This window comes from Tachysurus fulvidraco, chromosome 9, assembly GCF_022655615.1.
Source record: "Tachysurus fulvidraco isolate hzauxx_2018 chromosome 9, HZAU_PFXX_2.0, whole genome shotgun sequence".
NCBI classification, from domain to species: domain Eukaryota; kingdom Metazoa; phylum Chordata; class Actinopteri; order Siluriformes; family Bagridae; genus Tachysurus; species Tachysurus fulvidraco.
In genome coordinates this window covers 5,113,175-5,140,856 of record NC_062526.1, presented here as the reverse complement: position 1 = coordinate 5,140,856, position 27,682 = coordinate 5,113,175, and the positions used below count along the sequence as shown (strand labels likewise).

At 38.4% G+C, this 27,682-nt stretch overlaps 1 protein-coding gene across 1 annotated transcript in view; it reads right to left on the bottom strand.

Annotated features, from left to right (window-relative positions):
- The window catches only part of si:dkey-61l1.4 (collagen alpha-1(I) chain), a 63,436-nt gene that overhangs the window by 35,037 nt on the left and 717 nt on the right, over positions 1-27,682 (bottom strand). The window contains exons 2-6 of the mRNA XM_027162710.2: positions 7,136-7,316; positions 6,536-6,694; positions 5,901-6,093; positions 5,247-5,375; positions 4,979-5,101 (exon numbers count right to left, since the gene is read on the bottom strand). Of these exons, the coding sequence (XP_027018511.2) occupies positions 4,979-5,101; positions 5,247-5,375; positions 5,901-6,093; positions 6,536-6,694; positions 7,136-7,316 (785 nt within the window). The remainder of the gene's footprint in view (positions 1-4,978; positions 5,102-5,246; positions 5,376-5,900; positions 6,094-6,535; positions 6,695-7,135; positions 7,317-27,682) is intronic.

Here is a 27,682-nt window from a genome sequence, read left to right as displayed (position 1 = left end):
TCTAGCTGAAGGTCACATGAAGGACCAGATCATGTGGTCCTCCCATACTCAACAACTTTAGTACATCCCAGCCAGCTAACGGAACTGACCAATGATGGATGACCACACGAACAGCCCAGGGCTCATATCCCAGTGACGGATATTATTTGCATTCTGTATGGATCATCTGACAGCGAGGACGGACCAACTTGATTAATTCACAGCAAGACACAGGTATGTAGTTCTTAATAGTCGTTTCTTTAAAAAGGCAGCTGGACAAAAATATTTCAATTCTGATAGGTTCAGACCCTGAATATCATAAGTAAGAGTGAAAAAACTGTAAAAAATAAAAATAAAAAAACAATAAATTTATGTTAACCACATTGTGGTTCGTACTGTAGCTGGATTATAACCTTGTACTTAGGGTACAACCCCAGTTGCAGGCTTATGAAATAAATGAACAGATGATGCCTTACATTGTATTGTAATTTAGCATTCAGTGAATTACTTTTAATTGCACCGTGTTGCAGAAATCTACGGTTTAACAAGGAAATAATCACAGAAATCCACTTGTAGCTTCACAGTTCATCTGTAAAAATGTCTAGGGTTTTTTGTAACCATTTTATTTGGAGTATAAGCCAGCATTCTGCAATGCTTTTGCATTTTTTATGTATGGTTCGATTTTAAAGGCAGAAATTAACTTAAAATACTTAAAATAAACAACAGGCCCAAAGCTGTCAAACTTAACTTTAACCAAATCCAATCATGTTTGGTCAATAAAAAAAAACAGGTAAAAAAATTATAAATTGGAGCACTGCCACTATTTGATATAGGGACATTGTAATTCACTGTTGAAGCTAATGGGCAAAAGATTTGTGCATCTGAATTAAATTTCTGTAGCTTCGTAACATTCTCATTGCTGCATAATTAAACTATTTCTTTTCACACCAAAAATAATTCTATAAAATAAGAGTCATCCTGCCATTCTGTTTAGAAAAATGCATTAATTAATGGCATAAAGAAGAGCCCTGTAGGATACCGTCAGCATGTTCCAGGGGCCTGGAGTATATTTGTGAACCATTTAATATACATTAAGTAGTAAGGTACACAAACTTGTGGTTACAAGAGCTAGAAATCCTGGACTGATATCAAAAACAACTTCTCCAAAGGATGAACTCAGAACAGGTAAATCATACAGAAGGTATACAGATTCAGAAGACCAATAATAAAGTATCCACCAAATCACCAATCACACATGCTTACAGCTTCGATATAATTGACCATTTTTAAAAGGCCTACCGCAGCTTTCCATTGTCCATTCACATGTGGTCCTTTTTGAAATACTCCCAGAATAAGGCAGAATCCAACCCAAACATGGAAACACATGGTGGCAGTGGACACGCTACATCAGTTCATAAAGGAGTGCCGCACTCTCTCTTGCTCTCATACTCTCTGACAGGGCTGGAACCTCCCATATACACCCACACCAGGACTCGGCCCAAACCCAACATACCCAGACATGCAGACTTCAGGAAATCAAGGCTTAACCCACAGCACCTCCATAAAGGTAGGCCACATTCTGCTAGGAGACTAGCCATGAAGGAAATATCAATAAGGTCCAGGGATGGACATACTGGGTCAGTATCAGTTGGTAAAAGCTGAACTTTAGTCTTCTTAGCAGATCAGTTTATGAGTGAAGTAGTGTAAGAAATGAAATACCTTTACAATATTCACTACAACGAACATACAAAGTAATAATTGTATAAAACTAGATCATTCCGTTTCTGCTCCTGCACATTATCAGCTGTCACCTCGGTGTCCCTGAGCTTAGATTGTACCCAGCAGAAATGGGAAAAATGATTCCAATTTTGTCCAGGATTGTCCAAAGAGGTGCAAAAGGAAAAAAGTTCACCGTGCTCTTTGCGTGGGAATGCATACTTCTACCTGTCAATCACAAACAAAAAATCACGGGCATCCGTGAGCTCAGGGATGCAGAATAGGGTACATACTGTAGCTCTTGCCTCCAAATGTGGTTGGCTGCCCAAATGTGCGATTCAGTATACCTAGATGGAGCATTCTTCCCAAACTGAGAAGAAATTACTGGGAAAATTTATGAAGTTATGAAGACGGACTGGCAGAGGAACGCAGAAAAAGGTTAGCACATAAGAAATCATCACAGGAGTATTCCACAAATCATTGGTTTCATCCAAGTGAGCTGAGAAAGGAATATCTGTGATGCATCAAGACTACGAGGTTGTTCAAACAGGAACGATTAGCAATAAGGGCTGCTCCAGTAACAGAGCCAACTCAGGGAGATGCATTACAGAGGAAGGTTTTGTTGCCTGAAAGCTCTGTGGAGCTCTGTCTCGGAGATTTCACAGCTCTCCTTGGTGGGCAGGAAAAAAAAAAAAAGAGAAACACTTCCAACTTTATTAAGAGCTCCACTTTCCACACACTCTTCTCTTAAATAGGAAGCCACAATGCTTCAAAGCTGCTTTTGGAACCAGGGGCTGAGAACATAAGAGTGTCTGTGTACGTGTGTGTATTGGTCGAACTGTGGGAAAAGACTCTTTTTTTTTTCTATTAAAAAAAATACCTGAGACTTTTTCTTCTTTTGATTACACATTTATGATATCTGGTTTATTTTTGAGCATTAAATTACAGCTAAGAGATCATAATTACAGGACTTCTGTATGTTAAGAAGAATACACTGATGATAGACAAGCACTGCCAAGGCACACTGACTTGGAATAGTCTGATATGGAACTGGAGCAGGGTGAAGTTCCCTTTCCTTTGCTATACTTACACTGCATGAGAAAACTATGAGCCACACTTCATCTTGTTTAAAGTGGAAATGCCAAAAAAATCAGTGAGAGTAAGAAAGATCTGGACTTACAGCATTGTTAGGCTTACATTCATTTCCAGGATGATATACTGTATATATATATATATATATATATATATATATATATATATATATATATATATATATATATATATATATGTATATAAAATGAAGCCCAAATTTGGAACTGCTCTTCTTGAACCGGAGGACTTTACTATAAAAGGATTTTTTTTAACGTATATGATTACCAGCATCATATCTCTAGGGTCCCTGGTTCAATCCTGAGCTCGAGTTACTGTGGAGTTTTGCATGTTTACATTTACGGCATTTGGCAGACGCATTTATCCAAATCGAATTACATTTATCATATTTGCTTAACTGAGCAGTTGATGGTTAAAGTTTGGGGGTGTATGGGGAGGTTGGGTGCCTTGCTGAAGGGCACCTCAGTCGTGGTATTGCCGGCCCAAGACTCGAACCCACAACCTTAGGGTTAGGAGTCAAACTCTCAAAACATTAGGCCACGACTTCCCAGTGGTAGCTTGTTGCCCTGGGATATACTGTAATCTCACAAATTTCCAATCAATTTCAACCACTCGGCTACCACTTCTTTCCTTTGTCTGTGTGGTTTTCCTCTACATTCTTCCCCAAAACATGCTGGTAGACAAAAACCAGACAATGAATTGCCCCTAAATTTGAATGAGTGTTTGACTGTGTGTGTATGGTGCTCTGTGATGGACTATCATACAGTCCAGAGTATATTCTCACACCGCACCCATCAGTTCCCTGATCAGGATAAAGCACTTACTGGAGATGAATGAAAAACGACTAATGGCCAGACATTGAACTTCTCATTATATCATCGTCACACTGCACTTTTCATTTTCAAGAAATTCACCAGCGGAATTCGTGGTCTTAATACAAGGTTTGTACGATTAAGATATCAATTAAACTGGGATTTATGAAACTAGAAATGAACAGAAAAATCTTCTTACAATGTACATCACAGTTTAAATGAACCCTGGTTTAATGATATGTTAAATCACAGCTGTATTTTTACAGCCACCTATTAAGTGGAATTTACCTTATTTTATTAGAAAGTGTTTGAATGTTGGAACAATATACTATAATTTACCCCTTCTGGTGTATAACCATTACATGCAGATTTGGACTGGTTTCAGACACCTGACTGTAATGAACATATAACTGTTTAGACATTTTTGTCATGATGTCAACAATGCTGTATGAAATTAGTCTGGAATTCCCAAATGTTCAGAGAGACTGTTTCCAATCTGATGCTGTTTAAACTGGGAACAGCTGTATAACAGTCTGGGAAAAAACAACAACTTTATGACTAGTCCATGAGCCTATAATTCTATTGAAGCTGAGGTTAACTTGCTCCACTCGCTACAACACTTACATTAAACATTTATGTGGACAATAACGAGGTTAGAAAAGCAAACATTTATAACTCCACTCCCTCGTTTTTTGGGAAACTACACAGTAATAACTGTAAAACTTCACAGGCCTCCACCATAGAGTTCAACCACACACACACACACACACACACACACACACACACACACACACACACACACACGCACACACACAGCTTTCACTTACACACAGATGAGAGCAAATATAAATATATAGACATAGAAATTTCTATTAGCACATCGATTTTGATTAACAAGAGTGTTTTTCATTGTTCCTATTTAATTAAAACAAACATACTGTTTAAAATTGCATTTATTTGGCTCAAGCTACAAAAAGCCATAATGAAACCGTAATGATTCTCCTGGTCATTTACTAACTCAGGAGTATTTCCTGCACAGCAGATCTAAGCGAACGCCCTCTTGTCCTCATTGATAGAGCATTTAGCACTCAAGCGTTCTCATGATTGTCATAAATCACAGACCATTTCACCAACAGAGCACAGTTACAGTTTAATGGGGACAAATTAGAAGTCAGGGTAATCGCTCTATCTCCATCTGTAATATTTCCAGACCTCGAAAACCATCCTCCCTGAAGCTCAATCGCACATGTTGCATAGGGGCTGTGCTGTTTTTGCTTTTTAAGGCCTAATGTATGCCTATGAAATGCTCGAGCAAGCATGTTAACGTATCTGGATGTGCTGTAATTCAGAAACTGACTTACCAGCATGTCTGTTTCCTCCGTTTGTGGCCTGGGATTTTGAATGGTGGTCATAATAAAGGGATCTGTTCCGCCACTGAAGGACTCCGGGTCTTCTATCAAGCTGGTTGAAGACAGCGATGGAGACTGGAGATGTATTAGAAAAAAAAGATGTTTTTAGTCCTAGTAAAATTAACCTAGTAATACTACATCATCACAACAACAGTGACATCATCATGTCTGAGTCATGAAACATCTAATGAGAGCCTAATGTAGCTCTATTCTTTTGTACCTGTGTGTTACGAGACGTTTTGTAGCTCCACGAGTCCACTGAGGCTCCACACACCGGCTGATGGAGCCTGCAATGATTTTTAGCAGCTCTGCCATCACCCATGACAAACGTCATCTGCCTGATTTCCCCCTAGGAAAATAAAACATCAGAAATATTTGGAAAATCTTTACTTTTGAGACCATCCACCTCTAAAAACAAAACAACAGCCACAGCTCTCATCTGATAATCTGTCTCTGCATCTGGTTGAAGTGCAAACACAGTGTTCATTAGGTTTCTAATGCAAGGTCATGCTATAGCATGAGGAACAGCCTTGAACTTAGCTGGAATCTATGCAGAAATGAATGATCTGCTACTGAATTCAACACAAGGCAGGAAACGATTTGCCTTCATTTTAATCTGCATGACTTAATTTGCTTAAAATCACTATTATTCTATTTTAACATGTTCTACTCTTATACTATGAAGGCTCATTCCCTTACCAGTCTCTCTGTAATATGACAAAGGAGCAGCTTGGTCATGTTAATGAGAAACCACATCCTGAAGATTTTCATGTGTTGGAACAGTTTTATTTCTTGCTGTATGTCAATATATCACATAAACATCATATGCTCAGTGAAATGTCAGTGTTTGAAGAAAGAAACTAAATGAAACTACCTCGAAAGGCGTCTCAAAGCCCCGCAGGATGCCCCCAACCATCAGTAGACCGTCTGTAGGGATACCCAAGTATGGGAAGGTCCATCTGACTTTCTCCACCAGCACACAGTTCACATAGACAGTTAGATATTCCAATGAGGCTCCAACTGAGACCCAGTGCCACCGTGATTCAGACAAGCCTGGCACTAAAAACCTGCAGATACAAAAAAAAAACACTAGACAAACAAGTAGCAATAAGACATACCACAGTTTTAGGTAAAAATTAAAATAAGTGGTTGCTATTGATGGTTGTTTCTAATATATTGCCAAAGGTCATAAGTATAAATTCACAGAATGGCGAAAGTTAGCCGCTGGGGCTGATTTTTTCCAGCCCAGTCTGTAAATTCAATATCACTGATACTGATACACAGAGTGAAACGTCCTTTAGATTTAATGTGGATTGGGGCTAATTTATTTAGATTTCAACAGCAATAATGAATAATAATCATTAGTAATTCACCTTGTGTGTATTTTGCAGGTCATATTGTATGAAGTTACACATTTTTACACATTTTACACCAATGATGCCACTTAACTTGAGTATCAATAAATTATACTTAAATAAACACAGAGCGCAAACGAAGTGTTCGACTCACTCGTAGTCGCGCTGATGGGCAGTGATGAAGGTGAAACCTGAGGGACGGAGGCGGATCTGAAGTGTTACCTCGTTGTAGAAGTCCAGGATGGTCAGGACACTGCGGTCCACATGCTGAGAGCTACGCAGCTGAAGGAGTACACTGAACTCATCTACAAAGCTTTGCACACACACACACACACATTTACACACACACACACACACACACACACACACACACACACACACACACACACGATGAAACATCTGGCTGTTAAATGATGGGTTAAATGATACACATGTTTATTCTATTAAGTATAGAATTCATGCTACCTGCTCCATCTTCATTGGGATACTAGTAATATCACTGGATGCTATTCATATGTAGTTCATAGAAAATACAGTAAAAAGAGGAATCTAAGATCTAAGATAAACTACAGTAAGCTCACTAATATCATAGTCAGTGGAGACTCAACAGTTAACTTTGGGTTAATGCTCTGTTCAAGCCCCAGCACTGCCAAGCTGCCACTTTTGGTCCCTTGGGTAAGGCTCTTAAACCTTCACTGATTATCAACATTTTAATCAGCTAAAAATCAGCAGTGTTTAGGATTTAGGGACAGACCTCAGGCCGAAAGCTTGTCTCGTCGGTAGAGTCAGGGTCGAGTAGAGTCCGACGCTCAGCACCGAGCATCCCTCATTATCCTCGAACAAAGACACGTTGTTACTCTGTGGCACGAGACTGGACAAGAGCTTCAGCAAGTCCACCTTTCGAGTGAAAGGACTTAAACGCTGTTCCACTTCCTCTGTGAAAAGCACAACCAAAAGCCATTAATCAGGAAAAATATGCAACTATAAGGTTTGTCACTTTAGACAGTTAAGGGCTCTTAGATCCCGAAAGAAGCTCTGCTTGCTAATAAAGGGTTCTATAGAGAGTACAATTCCCAGTGAGACAACCTGAAGAAACCTTTAGGATTCAACTTTAATAGTCAACATTAGCAAAGGCATATTTATGTCCACTGGGGGGAGTGTTTGAGCTAAATCTCATTTATTGCATAGAAAATAATTGAATAATTAAAGTCAGGGTCTCCGATTTTTGAAAGCCAATGTTAATATTTGAAATCACCAAAACAAACACGCCCCTAACCCAAATGGGTCCCACCCCTGTATCGATAGCTCCGCCCACACACACGTGTAAACCAGGCAACTAATGGAAAGAAATGTGTCTATCATAGCTGAAGGGAAGAACAATACGATTGCAGATAAACAAACAAGCAAAAATTACACACAAGCATAATCATGCAAAGGACGGCATATATTAGTTCTGTGTAACAAAGCAAAACCAACGTTACTCACCTATCGAGAAGGAAAAAAGCGCCTCGGCGTCTTAAGTAAAGTCGGCACATATTCACACATTGGAGTTTCCCGAGTCAATAACTCCTGAGCTAAACGCTGTTACTACACAAAACACGGTTGTAGCTGCCTCTCTACATTACTACGATAGAAAAGAGGTGTTATTTGTGTAGTAACAGCGTTTAGCTCAGGAGTTATTGACTCGGGAAACTCCAACCTGTGAATATGTGGCCAACTTCCTGCTCCTTCAGTTCTCTCCAGCGCTGGAAAGCTGATCCTATATTAACACGTCCTACTTCTTGCCTTATCGTAAGCCTTTCTTCGCTTTCTTTCTTTGTTTTTATCCTCCATGTCAATGTTAAAACCGCTTTCTGCTAATGTCACACATGCGCACCGAACACTCTCTCCACCGCATATTGACAAGACCCGCCCCTTTCTGCTCATTGGCTACACGTTTGTTTTGTTTTTTGTTTTGATTTTTGTTTACTATTCGGCCCAACTCCGTTTTCTGAAGCATTTCTCAAAAATCGGAAACCCTACCTTTAAGACTGTAAAAGATTTATTACAGTATCTGAGACAGCATTGACACTGAGGCTGAACTAGGGCAATGTGAACAGGGCACTAACACCACTGTGTGCCACTGGTGGAAGCGTTGATTACGGTATTGTCCTACAGGAAAATTACTAAGTTTAACCTAGTTAGCTTGATCAATACGCATTTTAGAAGTAGACAATAAAAACCAACTGATATTATTTTTAAATAATTGTGACCTAATGCATTACAACTTTACCTCTAACTTAACATTCAATTACTTCAGATGACATACGATATTATTTCATATGAATGTAATTGAAGCTCAATGAGGTGTTGCTAATATTTAGTCCAATTACATTGTTTTGCTTTATTTGATGTTAAACCTTTCTAACAGCTCAGCAGCATGCTGGAATGCATGGGGAAATATTGAAAATGCAGAAGAAAAAGAGGAAAGGGAAAGAATTAGACAAAGCAAACAATTCAATGGCAATCTTTACCTCAGGAACTTTAGTTTCACCTTACCAGTAAACATTATCAGGTTTTACTATAATAATTAGCTTAGCAAAGACTAATAATTTGGCATTTGTAATGATCCTACGGATATTTGAACAAGAGCCCCAAAAATCTATGTTTTAACAAAGAGGTCAACTACAACATGAACGTGATAATGTATGTAGCACAACCCAGTGAATACAGTAACACCTCAGAACATTCATATGAGTTATTAATCACACCAAACATGACAGCAAGTACTGTAGAGAACAGTGGGGCACGTGTGGGTTCATAAGCAACACAAGGCCAGTGCTTATGTAGGATTGGCTCCCAGCACACATGTAATAGTCTTTTTAAAGATGAAAGGCAAACCCTGATCCTTCATCAACATTCTTACTTTGAGAAGTCTGATAAAAGCTGTAGGTTGAAAAGCATGTCTTCTATGATTTATCGCACAAAGAGATGCAGATCTTCATACTGTACATGGGTCATGAAAACACAAAACACTTCTCTGGTTTTCTTTAATACACCATCAGGGATACACTTGATGCTCTCAATAGGATGCATACAAGTAAAAGAGAGATGTGTACCTACATTGTGAAACACTGTATTTCTTCTTTTTAACTTTCATTGTCGTGACAATTTTAAGAAACTAAACTCAGGTTTAAGTGTTTATAAAAATTCACATCAAGTCATCCATAGTTTTGACTACTTGTGAGGTAAAATAAAGGTTATCTTTAAGTGATCTTCAAGGCAGCAGGTGAACTTACATTTTAACCTTCTTACGGAGAAAATGTGTCGTATTTACCATTTAACGCATAAATAAAAAGACGTTTAATACAATGTACGATCGCAGGTTTATATTAATACAATTGTTGCACTATATTAAAGTTTTTATAGTAAAATGTGAATTTAGAGAGGTGCTTAATGAAGAGTCTACAAAATCAATGACTAATAATTAGCAGGGATAATGATCATTGATAAGGTGAAGTTTTCTGTAAGAAAACATTTAGTTATCATTTTTGGAAGATGTCCCCAGTCTCGGTGCTTTGCATCAGTCTAATTTAAAGCAACTTGACGTTTTCCACCGAAGAGTTGGACTGTAGCCAAGCCCACCACTGCTGAAATCAAATCTCTATTGAGGCCAAGATATTCTCTAGAAGAAATTACCTCATGTTAAATTTTATGTAAGAACATTCTTTTTATAAACTCTCAGTCGAGGCCATGGCCATTTTTAAACAGAGCGATGTTCAAAACATGGACGAGTCCAAGTATAAATGGCAATTAGTCTGAGACAAGTCCAAGTCAAAACAGAAAACATCTGAATTCTCATCTGTGTCCAAGACCAGACATGAGTCTTATAGCAAAACTGGAAAGTTTTCAGGGTTGAGAATGTTGTGTTTTACAGATGCTATGTAACAATTTACATTTTTCTGTCTGATTAAATTGAAGAGAGAGAGGAAAAATATAGAGATGTTGGAGAGGGACTGAATTTCGGGTTCTTGTAATTTAGCCGATAACGAAAACTATGGTGGACGTTCCGCAACGATAAATGCAACTGTAAACTGATTAAAAAGTCTGATATGCTGTTTAATGAATACATTAAATCATTGGGTAATTGCTGTGGTATAAAGAATAAAACACTACAGGGTGTTCTGCTAAAGAAAAAAAAAATACAACAACTTTGGAGTAGTCTCAGTACATTCAGAAAGATGCAGCCTTGAGGACTGATATTATTTTGTTTCTCACTATAACACACTAACTGTTGGAACAAATTACACTTCTTTCTTTGGCACTCGACTGCAACCGACGTGCAAATTTGCAGTGAATCAGCTGGTGCACTTCCAATTTCCCTTGGAGTTAATTCATATTTCATCTAACCAATTCCCCAAAATGACATGAGAAGAAGGGATTTGGTGAGGTGGTCCCTAATGAATTTTCAATCCAGCCTTTATTCCCATCCAGCTGTGCTGACTGGGACCAAGCGAGACGTCTCTGCATATTTTATTAACCTTGTAACTTTCCAAGCAATGGTAACAAAGGACCCTCTCAGAAATCATACCAAATAAAAAAGCCACATCTAGCAAGGTTAGAGCAAGGTTCTAATTTTACGACGTAACATTTCCATCGAATTCGATTTGTGGTTTCACAGTTATTAAATCAAGGGGAAAAAGAAAGCCTTGTAGTAAATAAAGATGTATACAGATTTATACAGAATCTGCTTTAGGAATGACGTTAAAAAGAGCGATAATTCATTTAGAAAACATATAATTCCTTGTGCCTAATTTGCTAACTTGCTCCGATACATTCGGCATGAATGCTGTACATCGTTCCTTAGTAACCAGACGTCCAGTGTGTGATGTGTGGAGACTCGGATGGCATGTCAGTTAGAGGGATTCTTCGTTAGCTTCAGAGTGTTGAAAAGAAGCTTCACCGATTTGCCACTCCAGGCCTGTATTGCACTCACGATTCACTCATCGCTCTCGGCCGGTGCAGGTAGCGGCTAGCAGTATCATGAGAGCAGGACAACGGTCACACATTAACATTCTCTGATCATCTACTGAAAGCTCAATTTCGCTTTATACTGTACTAAACATACCATAAATGCATCTACATATACACACATACCAGATACATAGAGTACACAGACATGTGGGCAAACTAGCACCTTTGACTATATCATTAATACAATCTTTTACTTTATTAGGAATAGATATACCTTCCTATTCATGCAACTGTCCCTTCAGTAGAATGTTGGAACAATACCAGGCTGTGTTTTGGTGAATCTCAGATTCCTGTTCCTAGCTGACAGGAGTGGAATCTGATGCTGTCGTGCTGTGGAAGTTTTTTTAAAGGAAATAGCACACTGGTAGGCACAGGCAAGAGTGAAAAGGCCCCTCATGTACCCAAGGCTTCTCATGTAGCATGACAGAGTATGGACCCTTATCGTTCCTTACATTGAAATTTTATAAGCATAATTCAAACACAGAAAGAGAAGAAAGGAAAACATCAATCATTGGCTACAGTACATTACAACGTCTGATCATCTCCGGATCAGGATATCCTTACCAGGGTATGCCTAAGATGTTTATGAGCCCGAGTCTCGCCATCTCGTCTCCGGCTCCTTCTGACCCTCTAATATTTTACACAAACAATATCTGGTAATAGCAATTTCTAGTCACAAACTACTTCTAGTCATGCACATTGAAGGTTAGTAATTCACCAACAACCTCTTAGTAAGCATTTCCATCACAATTCCGTCATAAAATTTGGCACTCATCCAGGTCATACATATTGTGTGTTAGGAGATGATTTTCTGCTCACCATTGTTGTACAGAGTGGTGGATTACTGTAAACTTTCTATCAGGTCAGACCACTCTGACTGTTCTACTCTGATCAAGAGCACCTTTTCCACCATTCTGTGTAAAGATTAAAGAGTGCTGTGTGTCAAAATACTCGAACCAGCACCAACAATCAAAGTCACAGAGAGAACATTTCTGATAATCAACATGAATGATACCTGAAGCTCTTAAATGTTTCCTTGCATTTCCTGCTGCCACACAATTCGCTGACTGCATAAGTACTGTATATATAATATGTTTCTAATAACATAGCCAGTGACTATATGGAAGGTATGAAAGGCTTTCTCTCTCTCTCTCTCTCTCTTTCTCTCTCTCTCTCTCTCTCTTTCTCTCTCTCTCTCTCTTAAAGCTCATGTTCTGAATGATAGGTCATGACCCATGAGATATAGATGGGTTCATATTTTTTGTCACAGTTTTTTTTTTTGTCAGAGTTTCTTGCTAGAAACATTTTATAAATATTTTTTCATTTATGCCCATAAACTAAACAGTACATTAAAAATATTTCAGTCTGTAGCTACTGCAGAAGTAAAAAATCTTAACTTTTAGACCCAACAACTTTAACTCTAGTTTATGACATACAGTGTTAATGCATGTTTATAAAACGTATACTTATTTTCACATTTTATTTTTTACACAAAAATAAATGCTGAAGAAAAAAAAACAGAAGCAGATTCATTTTTATTTACCTGAAGTAAGTGCTTTATTATGGACAGGGTTCTGGATCTGATGGGATGCCAGTCCATGAAAAAAGTAGACATACATGTGTATTTTAAATCAGATGCAACAAAAAAAATGCAACAAAAATAGTTTCCGGAGCAGTCGGTGATGACAGCTGTTCAGTATCATACACAGCGTTTATCTATGAGAGGCTACTGACAGACGGTGTAGAGGTTAAGGTGCACGTAAATCTTGTGCTGTGATGATGGAAATTAATCCAACAGGATTCCTCGAGAGGAAGAGAACTCACACCATCAAGCTAAAAATCTCATCATGCGTAATGCTAATAAGAACAAAGTTCTCCTTCCCTCCATACTGTATTTTCAGCGTACCTGTATTATTCTGGATATCGGACGGAGCTCGTCTTTAACAGATCAACATAAAGTCCAGAGTTTATAATATGACACACATCCAGATCTGACAACTGCAGCAGCGTTTCAAGGCAAACCCAAAGAGTTAGACATTTGAGAGAAGACAGAAGCTGCACCATCTTGATGCCACGTGTTGTGAGTGAAAAGCTTCTTATACCTCGGTCCTACTTATTTTGTTCTGAAAAACATTTAACAACATCAGAGCATGGACTTCTAACCTCCTCGCTGATCAAAGTGCTTCAGAGGAAAAACAATCATTATTGTGGTACACATACAGTATAGTTAAGAAAGCATTGACAACAAAAGGAAATAGCTTTGGGGTGTGAAGCGGATGAGACCTTTAGCAGCATGTGGAATTTGTACACACATAAATACTATTTCAGTATCAGAGATTTCGCTGCCACATACTTTGGTGTTTTGAAGAAGATTGTTGAGAGTGCTGTCAGCCTATTGCTCCAAAATATCCTATAGCTGTTCAAGTGGGTTGAGATCTACCATCATCATAATGATGGGGACTTAAAGGCACTGAATGGCAGATGGGGTGGAGCCATCCTGGAAGAAACCTGACCTATCTGGAAGAAATGTCTAAATAAAGAACTTTATTTCAACAAGAAAAATTGATTTGCATTGATGCTTCTCTGTAATTCATCAAATCGTTTCAGCAAAAAAAAATGCCCACACCTTGCCTTAATGGTTAGCACGTTCGCCTCACACCTCCAGGGTCGGGGTTCGATTCCCGCCTCCGCCTTGTGTGTGTGTGGAGTTTGCATGTTCTCCCTGTGCCTCGGGGGTTCCTCCGGGTACTCCGGTTTCCTCCCCCGGTCCAAAGACATGCATGGTAGGTTGATTGGCATCTCTGGAAAATTGTCCAGAGTGTGTGTTCAAGATGAATATTATATTTAAATGTGTTTGAGGAGACTGAGGCAACTGTGGTGAGAAAAAGCTCCCTTGGATGGAAGAGGAAGAAACCTTGAGAGGAACCGGACTCAAGAGGGAACCTCAGCCTCATTTGGGTGACACTGGAAGGTGTGAATATAAATATATAGTTTGACAACTGTGCATTGATGAGGAGGTTGTTGCCCTCAAAGACCACAAGTAGTTGGCATTCCCTCTTAGAATGTCCGAATACTTCATGAAGCAGAACCGGAGCTGGTACATCTCTAGATGCCTCAGGATCCTAACAGGGTTGACCTCTTCTTAATGAAGGTCTGAAATCTTCATGGCACAGAACACAACTGGAGCTCTGACGTAAAAAGCACTGATCATCTGCAGCACTGAACAAGCATACTTTTCATTAATACAGTGAGCCTGACTGATATCAACAGCATTTGATTTAGTAATATTTGAATAAACAAGTTTTAAATAATCTGTCGAGTTTCCAAGTTAAACATTTTTTTGTTTTTTTCCATGTCCATAATAGCATTGAATTTCTTCGCCATGTCACAGAGGTTAAAGCATCTCACACTGAAAGCACCTCAGCATACTGACTAATTTTATAACAGACTTGCAGTGATAAAATAATACATTTGTTTATACTGATTGAAAATGATGGAAAAGTCCATTTCTATTCAGAATGGAAATTCGGCGTACTGGTAAAAAGGGTGAACATGAAAGAGCTTTCCTTTATTAAAAAAAAAAAAAAAAAAGCCTAAAATTCCTACCATCCATGTTCCTGTGCACTCCATAACTAGCCAGCTAGTTCACTTCTATTATGTTAGCTCACATTTTAGTCACAGACAGACAGAAAATCTTTAGTACTGACCTGCATTTCTATATTCTATGTGGTTTTAAACAAATTTCAGTCAAAATACACTATAACAAATAACTAATTTGTTCATCACTTACAATAGCTAAGTTAGCAAACAGATAGCTAGCTAGTACCAAATTGCTGCAAGTTGCTAGTTAAGCTATAATTAACTACAAAATTAAATTGAAACATTTACTGTAGCTTAAATTCAGTACAAATTCAGCTTATCTTCCATTCATCAACCGACTATTTTCGTAGTGATTTTTAGCTGGATAATATTCTACGTGCACCCAACTACTGAATAATTTTTAATTTGCCTAAAGATGTTCAGCAGAATATTAAGCATATACAGATATGAGTGAAAAATGATATCATGTTGGCATTTCCAAATAGCAAACAAGCTTCATATGACTGCTTTATGACATACACCGCATGCCATGTTCACGTTGGCTAGATGTCTGCTATCTAGCATTGTCAATTACTAACGTTAGTCAAGATAGCTGGCTAGATAACCTCACAGGTTCTACATATAAAGATTCTGTCATCCTTTAACAATAAGCATATGAGAACAATTAACCCAATTTTTAAGCTAGATTATGCTTGTATATAAAACATAGGTAGTTTCGTTGTAAAATTTTAACCCAAAAATGTATATGCAACTATCAACTTTCCAAGTTAAATATTCTTTTAAAAACAATACATTTTGGTGCTCAGAGATACTTAAGAGTCAACAGAAGTTAAAGGCATTTCATTACTACATTAGCACATTGTTGCAGTGATGCTGGATTTTATTCAAGCTCTCATGTCTAAATCTTATGTCGTGGCTCTTTACTATTCTTTGTTGGCCAGCTAATGCATTCTAAAGGCTAATTTAGCTGAGTCTCAGAAGGGCTACAAAGAGGTCCAGAGGCTGCTCAGACACTGTGTTAGTGATATCATGATAGTGATGAGAGAGAGATCAGAGGGCCAGAGGGTGTGGAGATAGTATCTATTACCTGCTCCACTCAGCTGTAGCAGCTCTGCATAAAATGGAAAGAACAGAGGCTTTCATAGCTGCTTGCTATTAATAGATAACTTTTAAGAGAAATGAACTAACAACGTAGACAACACGGTGCACATGTATATGAAGTCATCAGCATGCATTTATTATATGTGGCTTGCTGTCCTACAACTACAGGTACAAACATTAAGAAAACTATCGAAACTGTGACAGTTTAAAACTATTACAGCTTTGGGCTACCAACTAGAATGTTAAAAGTCCAAGCATTTCTAAAACAGTTGAGCTCTTGTGCAAGGTCCTTAACCTTCTTTGCCCCAGGGGTGACCTGTATAACAAGCAAAGATATCCAGGATATAGGTAACAAAAAACAACCAACAAGATGTGAAAAACCAATATAAAGGGTTTTAGTAGGATGCTGGTCCATCACAAGCCACGATGACAGCCTCAATGCGCATTAGCATAGAACTGTACTGTAGCGATGAACTTTCTTAAAAAAAATTCCCTCGATAGGTTTTTTGAAGATGATCGTGGAGAGTGCTGTCAATATATTGCTCCAAATGCTCCCATAGCTGTTCAACTGGGTTAAGACCTCATACTCATACTTCCAACATCAAACTATTATGTGCCTTTATGTCCTGATGGGGCCATAATGGGCAGATTGGGCGAAATCACACCCATCAGGATAAAAATTTCTCCATCAAGAACTTTACAGTGATTTCCAGTGACAGTTCTCTGTACTTGACCCAAACCATGGCAGCAATGTGAATGCCAACACAGCAGTTTTTTTATTCTTTAACTTGTTGCTTGTCTTAATAAATGACAAAAAGGTCTCGCTAAATATTAAGACAACAGAAAATGATTTACTTTGACCACTTTTACCACAGAAGAGCTTACAAACAGGCAACAAAAATGTACATATTTCTCTGATGAATATGTTGAAGAATTTAACTAATTTCAACCTAGACACACTTTATATAGGTTAAAGATAAAGGAAATTTGTTAGCTCTCTAATATTTGAACTTCCTGTAAAGGTTAGTGGACCCTGAGAGCTCTATGGCTGACTGATGCTTTACTAATTAGTTGTACCTTTAGATCCCCTGTGAGTTCACAGTGTACAGTAAGCAGATGCTCTGCTGGACAATTTATCAAGCTGCATCTTTTGCTGTGGAGGGGGGGGGGGCACAGTGGCTTAGTGGTTGCACGTTTGCCTCACACCTCCAGGGTTGGGGGTTCGATTCCCGCCTCCACCTTGTGTGTGTGGAGTTTGCATGTTCTCCCCGTGCCTCAGGGGTTTCCTCCGGGTACTCTGATTTCCTCCCCCGGTCCAAAGACATGCATGGTAGGTTGATTGGCATCTCCGGAAAATTGTCCGTAGTGTGTGAGTGTGTGAGTGAATGAGAGTGTGTGAGTGTGTGAGTGAATGAGAGTGTGTGCCCCGTCCAGGGTGTATCCTGCCGTGATGCCCGATGATGCCTGAGATAGGCACAGGCTCCCCGTGACAGGATAAGCGGTAGAAAATTAATGAATGAATGAATCTTTTTCTGTCCTGAGACTTAATATTCTTAAACAAAAACAAAGAAATGGTGTTTTCTTGTAGAAGGCACCATTTCTTTGTTTTCTTTGGCCAAACAATGGAAATTTTATAAAATACATATTTTAAAAGCATCTTTAAAATACCCTTAGGTTTTCAAAACATGCTTTTAAAATATGTATTTTATAAAATTTCCATTATGTTTGGCCATTACTAATAGTTAATCGCAGTAAGACAAGGGAACTGTTTGTAGATATATTACATTTCTTTAACATATGAGAAATCTAACATTTATTATACAGCGAGGGAGGCAATGTTTATTTTATCAGCTATTAGATTTCCTCCTAACTCTGGGAATCCTACCGTGAAGCTCACGTATATCATCAGAGGCCAGACTATATAGAGCTAGAAACAAAATTCTTCCCATGTGCACAAACTCTACAAATGTGCACATGCCAATGCCTCAAATGCAAAAAACACAGGAAAAAAAAACATTCCGACAAAATGATTCCTGTAGATACCAGAAGCAGCAACATTTGCTAGAGGCATTTTCGAAAAAAATGTGACAACATGACCATGGATATGAAATCAGCTCTCGTTTCTCGCCCAGATTCCTTTGGGAAACCGTGATTCATGTCAGAAAACACATCGTCATGGAGAACTAGCAATGTTCCTCAGAGAGAGGGATGGGGAATCCAGCCTGGCAGATATTTACAACTTAATATCACCGTCAATAATCTGTTTATCCAGATTTCACAACATACTTGGTCTATGGGAAAAACTTAAGTTCCAAGAAGCTTAAGTGTTGTTTTTTTCTTGCTCCACTGTGGATATATCGATGCCTATAAAAGCTAAATACCAAATCAGACATGTTACAATGATACAATTTTTGTACTGGAGGGTTTGGGACATCCAGGGCCATGAGAAATGTAGTGGCATGCAGCTTAATCATGCTCATTATTACTGAAAACAGAGACAGACGTTTCTAACATTTCTTGGATTCAAGTCAGAATCACTTGCTGCCCTGTAGATACTTTCCACTCCAATATGGTGACAACTCAGGTCACTCTGGACAGGGTATAAAAGGCATGGTGGTGACACAGCTTTCTGTCTATAGGCTACATTGTTAGCAGCAAAATGTGGATTCCAGGTCCGGATGAATCCAGGGGTGTTGAGCACACATGTTGTCCACATGCTGACAAGCGTGATGAAAGGTCTTCTGGACACTTGCCTAATCACAATCCCAGGAGTATCTTATTCTGGACCAAGTTCAACAATGTATATCTTACATCACCTTGGCAAGAAAATTAGAAGCTTGAGGGGAAAATCATACAGAAAAACAGGAAGATTCTAATAGGAGCTATATGACTAAACAGTCAACATGGGCTATGTCTCTTGCATGATTTAAAAGAGGTATAATTGTAGGGAAGGTTCTGGAAGTTACAGTTAGCACAAGGGATGAAGTTAATATTTTATGCTTTTTTAGCAACATTCTGACATTCACCATTCAGTCATTCATATTTTTGTGTTCTGAAGCCCCAGCCACAGTTTCCAGCTAATCCTGCAAGATCCACACACAATCCCAAGCCAACTTTCAGATATAATAAATCCAGTTGGTCCAGAGTCTTCCCTGAAGGTCTCAGTCAACAGAGACATGCCTAGTGGAAGATGACCAGAAGTCATCCATGTGAGGTGCTCAAACCACCTCAACTGATTCCTCTGAATTCTGAGGCTCTACCAGATTGCCAAGATCCTCAACCAATAACAAAGAATAATACCAGCAACCTTGCAATCTTAATAAGGAATCTCATTTCCACTCCCCGTACTTCTTTCAGTCAATACCTACAGTACAGCCTGTGTCTAGAGGTGAGGATATGGACTTTCACAATGGGCTTCATCTGAAAACTGAGCTCATTTTTTTAACGACAATTTAAGGTATGAAATCATTTTGTTTAACACTTTTAATGGTTGCAACATACTGTAAGTCTATTGGGTTAGGGTTTGTTTGTCTTTCAGTGTCAGATCATATAATAAGGCTAGAGGATCTAATATCCAGTGTTTCATATAATCTAATATCCAGTGTGTTTTGGTGGCTTTTACTCGTAAGGAGTTGAGGGAAAATGTTACAACATATTACACTAATTTGAAGATATGGTAAATGCCAGCGTACAAAACTTTTACCTAGGGCAAAGACAGAGAAATCTAAAATGTCAGGCATGATCAAAAGCCAAAACACAGGTGTGTGTCAAACAGAGTAGGCAAGACAAAACAAAAGGAGAAACTGGCAATCATCCAAAAACCAGAACAATAATAAACAACAGCAGTCAGGAGCAGAAACACAGCATTTACTTCACAAGTGACCTTATATACAGTACAGTACTGTGGTCCGGAATAGTAAACAGGTGTGTGTCATCAGTAAGATGGTTAACTTGAACGTGACAGTCTGTTAGTGTTGGCTGTTGTAGTGCGCTACAGACTACAGCACTTAACACCAGCAGAATCTGTCGTCAAGCCATGGGTTGAGCCATGATTGAAGGCATCTCTCTACACTCTGGTAGTGTAGTTAAACTTCTTTTTTTTTTGCTGGCATGACTGTAACTCAGCATGCGCTAAATAAGATTGTTTTAAGGGACAGTGGGTGAAATACAGATTTGAGCCTGTCACATTTCTTATCGACTATATGAAGTGGAGCATTTTGTGTGTGTGTGTGTGTGTGTGTGTGTGTGTGTGTGTGTGTGTGTGTGTGTGTGTGTGTGTGTGTGTGTGTGTGTGTGTACTATTTTTTAAATATTGTAACAAAGAAAGGCAAGACAGGGATTTCTTCATGTGGAAAACTTATAAAACACTGAACTTTAGTATTCCTGCTTCAGAACATCTCATTTCCATACTGATGGATTTGTATAGCAAGCACTGCCAAATACAAACACACTAAACCGCTATTAAAAAACATCTCAATGTGCCTATTATGGGCTTATCTCTGTGTGTTATTCTGAGGGTTTAGATTACAACCCCAGAGTGGTCATTATGTTCTATTGTGCACAACATTAATGATACAGATTGGTGTAATAAGCTTCATGATAGATGGCTGAGATACACTTACTGTATGTATACTTAATGAAGTCTTGCCTGGCTCATAGCAATAACCTGTTTCTGTAGACAACTATGTTGACAACATGAAGCTATGGCTCAAGCTTAGCTACACTGATATTACTAACAACTTGGTTATATTCATGGTGAAGTGCAAAGGGCTTTTTTTGCACATCCAGAGCATCTTACGTTTTTATCTTATTTTATACAACTGAGCAATTGAGGGTTAAAGGCCTTTCTCCAGGTCCCAGCGGTGGTAGCCTTGTGGTCCTAGGATCAAACTTACAACCTTCCAATTGGTAGCCCAATAACTTAACCACTAAGCTACCACATCACACTATCAGTATCAGTGTCAGTTTTAGTATCAGTGTGAGTATCATTGTCAATATCAATATCAGTATCATTGTCAGTATCATTGTCAATATCAGTGTCAATATCAGTGTCATTGTCAGTATCATTGTCAATATCAGTGTCAGTATCAGTGTCATTGTCAGTATCAGTGTCAATATCGGTATCAGTATCATTGTCAGTGTCAGTCAGTGTCAGTATCGGTATCAGTATAATTGTCAATATCAGTATCAGTGTCAGTATCAGTGTCAGTATCATTGTCAATATCAGTATCAGTATCAGTGTCAGTATAAATCAGTGTCAGTATCAGTGTCAATATCATTGTCAGTATCAGTATCAGTATCATTGTCAATATCAGTGTCAGTATCAGTCAGTGTCAGTATCAGTGTCAGTATCAGTGTCAGTATCAGTGTCAGTATCAGTATCATTGTCAGTATCAGTCAGTGTCAGTATCGGTATGGGTATCAGTATCAGTATCAGTATCAGTATCAGTCAGTGTCAGTATCAGTGTCAGTATCAGTATCAGTACCATTGTCAATATCAGTATCAGTGTCAGTATCATTGTCAATATCAGTGTCAGTATCAGTGTCAATATCAGTATCAGTATCATTGTCAGTATCAGTCAGTGTCAGTGTCAGTATCAGTGTCAGTGTCAGTGTCAGTATCAGTATCATTGTCAGTATCATTGTCAGTATCAGTCAGTGTCAGTATCAGTGTCAGTATCAGTGTCAGTATCAGTGTCAGCATCATTGTCAATATCAGTGTCAGTATCAGTATCATTGTCAGTATCAGTATCATTGTCAGTATCAGTCAGTGTCAGTATCAGTGTCAGTATCAGTGTCAGTATCAGTATCATTGTCAGTATCAGTCAGTGTCAGTATCGGTATGGGTATCAGTATCAGTATCAGTATCATTGTCAATATCAGTATCAGTGTCAGTATCAGTCAGTGTCAGTATCAGTGTCAGTATCAGTATCAGTACCATTGTCAATATCAGTATCAGTGTCAGTATCATTGTCAATATCAGTGTCAGTATCAGTGTCAATATCAGTATCAGTATCATTGTCAGTATCAGTCAGTGTCAGTGTCAGTATCAGTGTCAGTGTCAGTATCAGTATCATTGTCAGTATCATTGTCAGTATCAGTCAGTGTCAGTATCAGTGTCAGTATCAGTGTCAGTATCAGTGTCAGCATCATTGTCAATATCAGTGTCAGTATCATTGTCAGTATCAGTATCATTGTCAGTATCAGTCAGTGTCAGTATCAGTGTCAATATCAGTGTCAGTATCAGTATCATTGTCAGTATCAGTCAGTGTCAGTATCGGTATCAGTGTCAATATCATTGTCAATGTCAGTGTCAGTATCAGTATTGGTGTCGGTATCATTGTCAGTATCTGTATCAGTGTCAGTATTAGTGTCAGTATCATTGTCAGCATCAGTCAGTATCGGTATCAGTATCAGTGTCAGTGTCAGTATCAGTGTCAATATCAGTATCAGTATCATTGTCAGTATCAGTCAGTATCAGTCAGTATCGGTATCAGTATCAGTGTCAGTATCAGTGTCAATATCAGTATCAGTATCATTGTCAGTATCAGTCAGTGTCAGTAACGGTATCAGTCAAATAGACCCCAGGTCTGCACAAGGGTTATATAAATATCATATACTATGGCAATGACAAACCTTAGCAAACAATGTTTTATAAATGAGTCCAGTAGGCACCTAAAGAAAGGGTTTTACAAGGGTGTGTTTTTAAGGTGAAGATCTAAACGGATATATGCTCTTCGAATAAGGAAGAAACTATACTGCATTTATGAAGCAGAAGTATTTCCATGAATGTTTGCCAAACTGTAGTTAAACTGTAACCGTGATTAAAAAAAGACCAAAGCCCCTGTGATAAAGCCAGATCAAGTGTGACTAGAACAGCATCTGTCTAAGAGCAAAGCTACTGTACAACCTTTTATAGAACTTGACCCCCAGTGTTGACACACCGTTAGGAACGGATACACACACCTCCCACATTGTGTTGTTTCTCCTTGGGGATGCATGCATTTTACAGGTCCTAACCGAACCAGACTATTCCAACATTACGGCATGTCTATTACACATCCTCAGGGTTTTAGTTTTTATTCTGATCTTTTCATTTATACTTACAGCAGGGTATGATCTGAGGAGCTGTTCCTATATCTCTTGTATATTTCTTCCAAAATCACAAGCAATTACTCTCCATCATCCGAGTGAGTATGAGCGATGGCAATTCCGAGCTGAGATTAATGGCTGAAAAGGTCATTTCCTTTGCAGAAGGGTTTCCTTTGCATGAACCTCAGTACTTATAATGGCTGTGCTTTTTAAATGTTTTTTTTTTGAGAACCAGCCAGGTCAGGACCTCAAACCACTAGCTGTGTATATTTCACAGAGCTGCTTTTTTTTCTGTAACATACCTGATTCAAGTGATTAAACATTTCTTATAAAAGGTTATTCAGAAAGTGATTATTATCTAGAATATTTCCTTTGCTGTACCTTCCTGGTAAAGTAGCAAAAAGGTAGGGACACTAGAAGAGATCCTTGATAGCAAGAGAGTGGCAAATGCAGGGGGATTTACCCCCTCAGGGTTTCTTCAGAACTAACAGGACGGCTCTTGTCTCTTAACCACAGACTAAAGTACTGCCAAGAGTTGTTCTTGGAGCCTGGACATGATCTGGATTGGAAGGACACTAGCTCTTTAAGAGGAGATTCCTGTCACCAGTCATTGCAGCGTCAGGGCCACTTAAAGGAAAGATGGAACTGAGGGGTTCAGTTAACAGAGTTACTGAACAAGAGACAGCCCAGATTATTTCTTCATGCAAATAATTAGTTTGTAAAACATGTTAGAATTGTATGTAAACCAGTCCAAGAGTTAGGCTATAGGCATATTTACTAAATCAGTATTTACTAAATTATTGCTTAATAGGAGACTTCTCTTCTGTGGTTCATTTTAATTCATTTGTATTTATAAATTCAATGACATTTAATTATAATTATATAATAAATATCTACATTGTTTAGCATTAAAATATTTTGACTGCATTATAAACTAATACTCCACAAAGTGTTCGATTTTTTGCAGACCCATAGCTTACAAACAAAATCTTTTGACCAATCATATTTTTGTGATTGGTCAGCGGGCCTGTATAAAATTATATAAAACACAATAACCTAAAATTTATAAGCACCAAAAAGCATTGTATGTCAAAAATCTATATGGAAAAAGACCTAAACTGGAGCCTTGAGGTATGCCTATCAGTTTTGTTTAATGTAATCATAGAGGAACATTAAACATTCACTGCTGTGCATCTACATTAATGATTCTACATTTCAAAACATATTTTTAGAACATTAAGAAGAAAAATATAATTTAGTTGGCAATATTTTGCATTTGGATCCTTGATGGAGCCTTATTTACTGGCCTTTTATCAAACCCTTTCATTCGATTTAGGTCACCTGTGTATTTTGCAGACAATTTGAAATGGCTAGAACTCCCCATGCCTTGGCTACTAGTGTGATAAGAAACAATACAAGGCCTGGAGATAACTCTTAACAGATTAGCTCCAGTCTCTGTGTCTGTACGCGAGACAGCCGGTGCTTGTCCGTCTATACTGTAATGATCTCCAGACGCACAATCAGCAGGGCCTGGCCCAAACGCTTTACCTTGGCTGCACACCAGAATTATGGTTATCAATCAGGGATAACATTAATTATGTCTCCTGTCATATCACCGTTGCATGTCTGGCTCTGGATGATGGGGGTGCCACTTTGCCACAGACAAGGTGGTTCTTTCATACAAAGTCCAAATTAAAAGATTAGCAGGATAGAAGCTGAACAAATATACCCTAACCTTATTCTCCAGAGAGTGTAATTTGGGGGTCGCCCATTCTAGTACATCATATAGGCAACACAGCTGTGGATTTGCACTGTAATTATTATGACAGGGCAAGTTTGGTGTAATGATTAAAAAAAAAAACTAAAAGCATGCCAAAATGAGTGCTGAATGCTGACATGTAATACAGAGGGAAATGGACATTAATGCAAGACGTGCAAGCTGAGGTACAATATGACTGAAATCATTCAAGATTGTGGGGGAACCTGGTAGCCTAGTGTTTAAGGAGTTGGACTACATACCGGAAGGTCATAATTTCAAATCCCAGGTCCACCAAGCTGCCATTGCAGGGTCCCTGAGCAAGGCCCTTAACCCTCAATTTGTATAAATGGAAATAAATAGTCACTCTGGATAAGGATGTCTGCTAAAGGACAGAAATGTAATGTTTTTTTGTTTATGTTGCAGAAACACAATTTCTTGTGCTCCTCGTACACTTCAGTATATGGCCAAAATTTTGTGGACACCTGACCATCAGTCAACGTTTCCACAATGTTTACACAGAAGCATAGGATGTCTATATGATGTCTATAGGATTTCTATACTGTGGTAGTAAAATTTCCCTTCATGGAACTTAGCGGCACAAACTGGTTCCAGCATGACAGTGTCCCTGTGCACAAAGCCAGATCCATGAGACCCGGTTTGAGAATGTTGGAATGGAAGAACTTGATTGTCCTGAACAGATCCCTGACTCCAACTCAACCCCACTAAACACCTTTGGGCTGAACTGGAACTCTGAGTGCATGCCAGATCTCCTCAATATCATCAGTGTCTGATCTAATTATTGTAGCTGAATGATCAGAGCTCCCCACAGCCACACTCGAATATCCACTGGTAAACCTGCCCAGAAAAGTGGAAGCTATTATTACAGCACATCTGAAATGGGATTCATGGGTATGTATATGTGTGATGGTCAGGTGTCCACAAACCTTTGGCCATTTAGTGTATATTATATATGAAATAAAAAAAGGGGGCAATTTTCCAACAAGTAAATCACACCATACTTTATCCCATTCCATGTTGTGAAACAACACAGCTCCCTCACTGTGAAAAAATCTCACTCTTGAAGCTAATAATGCAAAAAATGAAAGCTTGTCACATTACAAGAAAACAAAAAAACCTCAAAGCCTTCTGTCCTGAAGACTTTTTTCTCACTGGTACAAAAAGAGGTGACACTGGAGACTCATTACAAAAAAAAACCCTTACAGAAAACCTCACTATATTTATTTTCTCTGTTTTAAAATTACACACATTTTATCTGTATATATTGATACCTGCGTAAGTTACTGTAGACACAATAACTTATTGTTATGGTAACAACTTTGCAAACTCTAATTTCAATGAAATTCCTAGAGTAAATTCTAGAAATACTGACTCATTTATATCCCTGAGAAACTCTCTGGTATGGGTCAGAAGAACAGCTAAGAAAACAGTAACCTCGACTGGACAGTTCATGTGACACTTTATGAATCTCTGAATAGAGAAGAATATACAGTACACCATCGTCATCTCATGATCTAATCCATAGCTTCATACAATGTTATTGTTTTTTTGATGTGACATACAGGTAAATATGGTGACCCATACTCAGAATTCGTTCTCTGCATTTTAACCCATCCAGCAGTGAACACACACACACCGTGAACACACACCCGGAGCAGTCGTGGTATTGCCGGCCCGAGACTCGAACCCACAACCTTAGGGTTATGAGTCAAACTCTCTAGCCATTAGGCAATGACTTCCCTCCATTTTTATACCATTACCACAGTTGACTGATTTTAGTATAGTATATTTAAACATTATAGATTTATTCCCTAAGCATGCTGTTAAGTGTTCGTCAAGTCTGCTTAAAGGCTGACTGATTACAGACAAGAAGTAAAAAACAGCACACCCAAATCCACTGGCAAAGAAAATACAGTAAGCATTCCATCTTATGGATTGATATAATATAACATTTTCATCCCACTCTGTAATACATTCTAGGAATGACTTTTGCAGATCCACGAGTTTGATTCACAATGTTCTCCATTTCACCTGCTGTTCTCAATCTGGTGTCATACTTGCCCCAGTTCAGCAGGGCAGCTGGCTGAAATAGAGCCCTTGGGAACTTATTGTAACATAAGCTCTATTATGGAATTAAACTTGATTTTTTTTTACACTCTACACATGGACATTATTTAAAGACAACCCAGATTATGTCATTCTGAAATTGTGGGAAATCCCAGCTCATGAGTGTTAACATCATGCCTGTGGTTTGCTCTTGGCTGAAGCTACTGACAGTGTATCAGTTAACATGAGAGGTAACTGTAGTCAGTTTTCCTTCTGGTAGTTACGAAGGCAGTGAAGGTTTGCACTTGTTTAGCTCGGCTGTATCCTGGATCATCAAGGTGGTTCCTCCGATTGTACAGTTTATCTTTTAAGTTCTCTTAATAAACATATACAAGGCGTTACCTTAAGGTATGACTAGCATTACTGTCCTTAAAGATACAGTGACTGGTTAACTGTTCAAAATAAATGCAATGAGAACTGTATAGATCTTTCACTTTGTTAAGTTTATCAAGGTAATATTTAAAAGAAATATGAAAGTGTTAGTTGAAACACCTTTAAACACAACAGCGTACTATAAAGTCAAGTATTATATCCTTTATAACATAACAAATGATTATTATTTATATGCACATGTTTGGTGAATGTTTAAAAAACTACATTGCTGTTATGAGC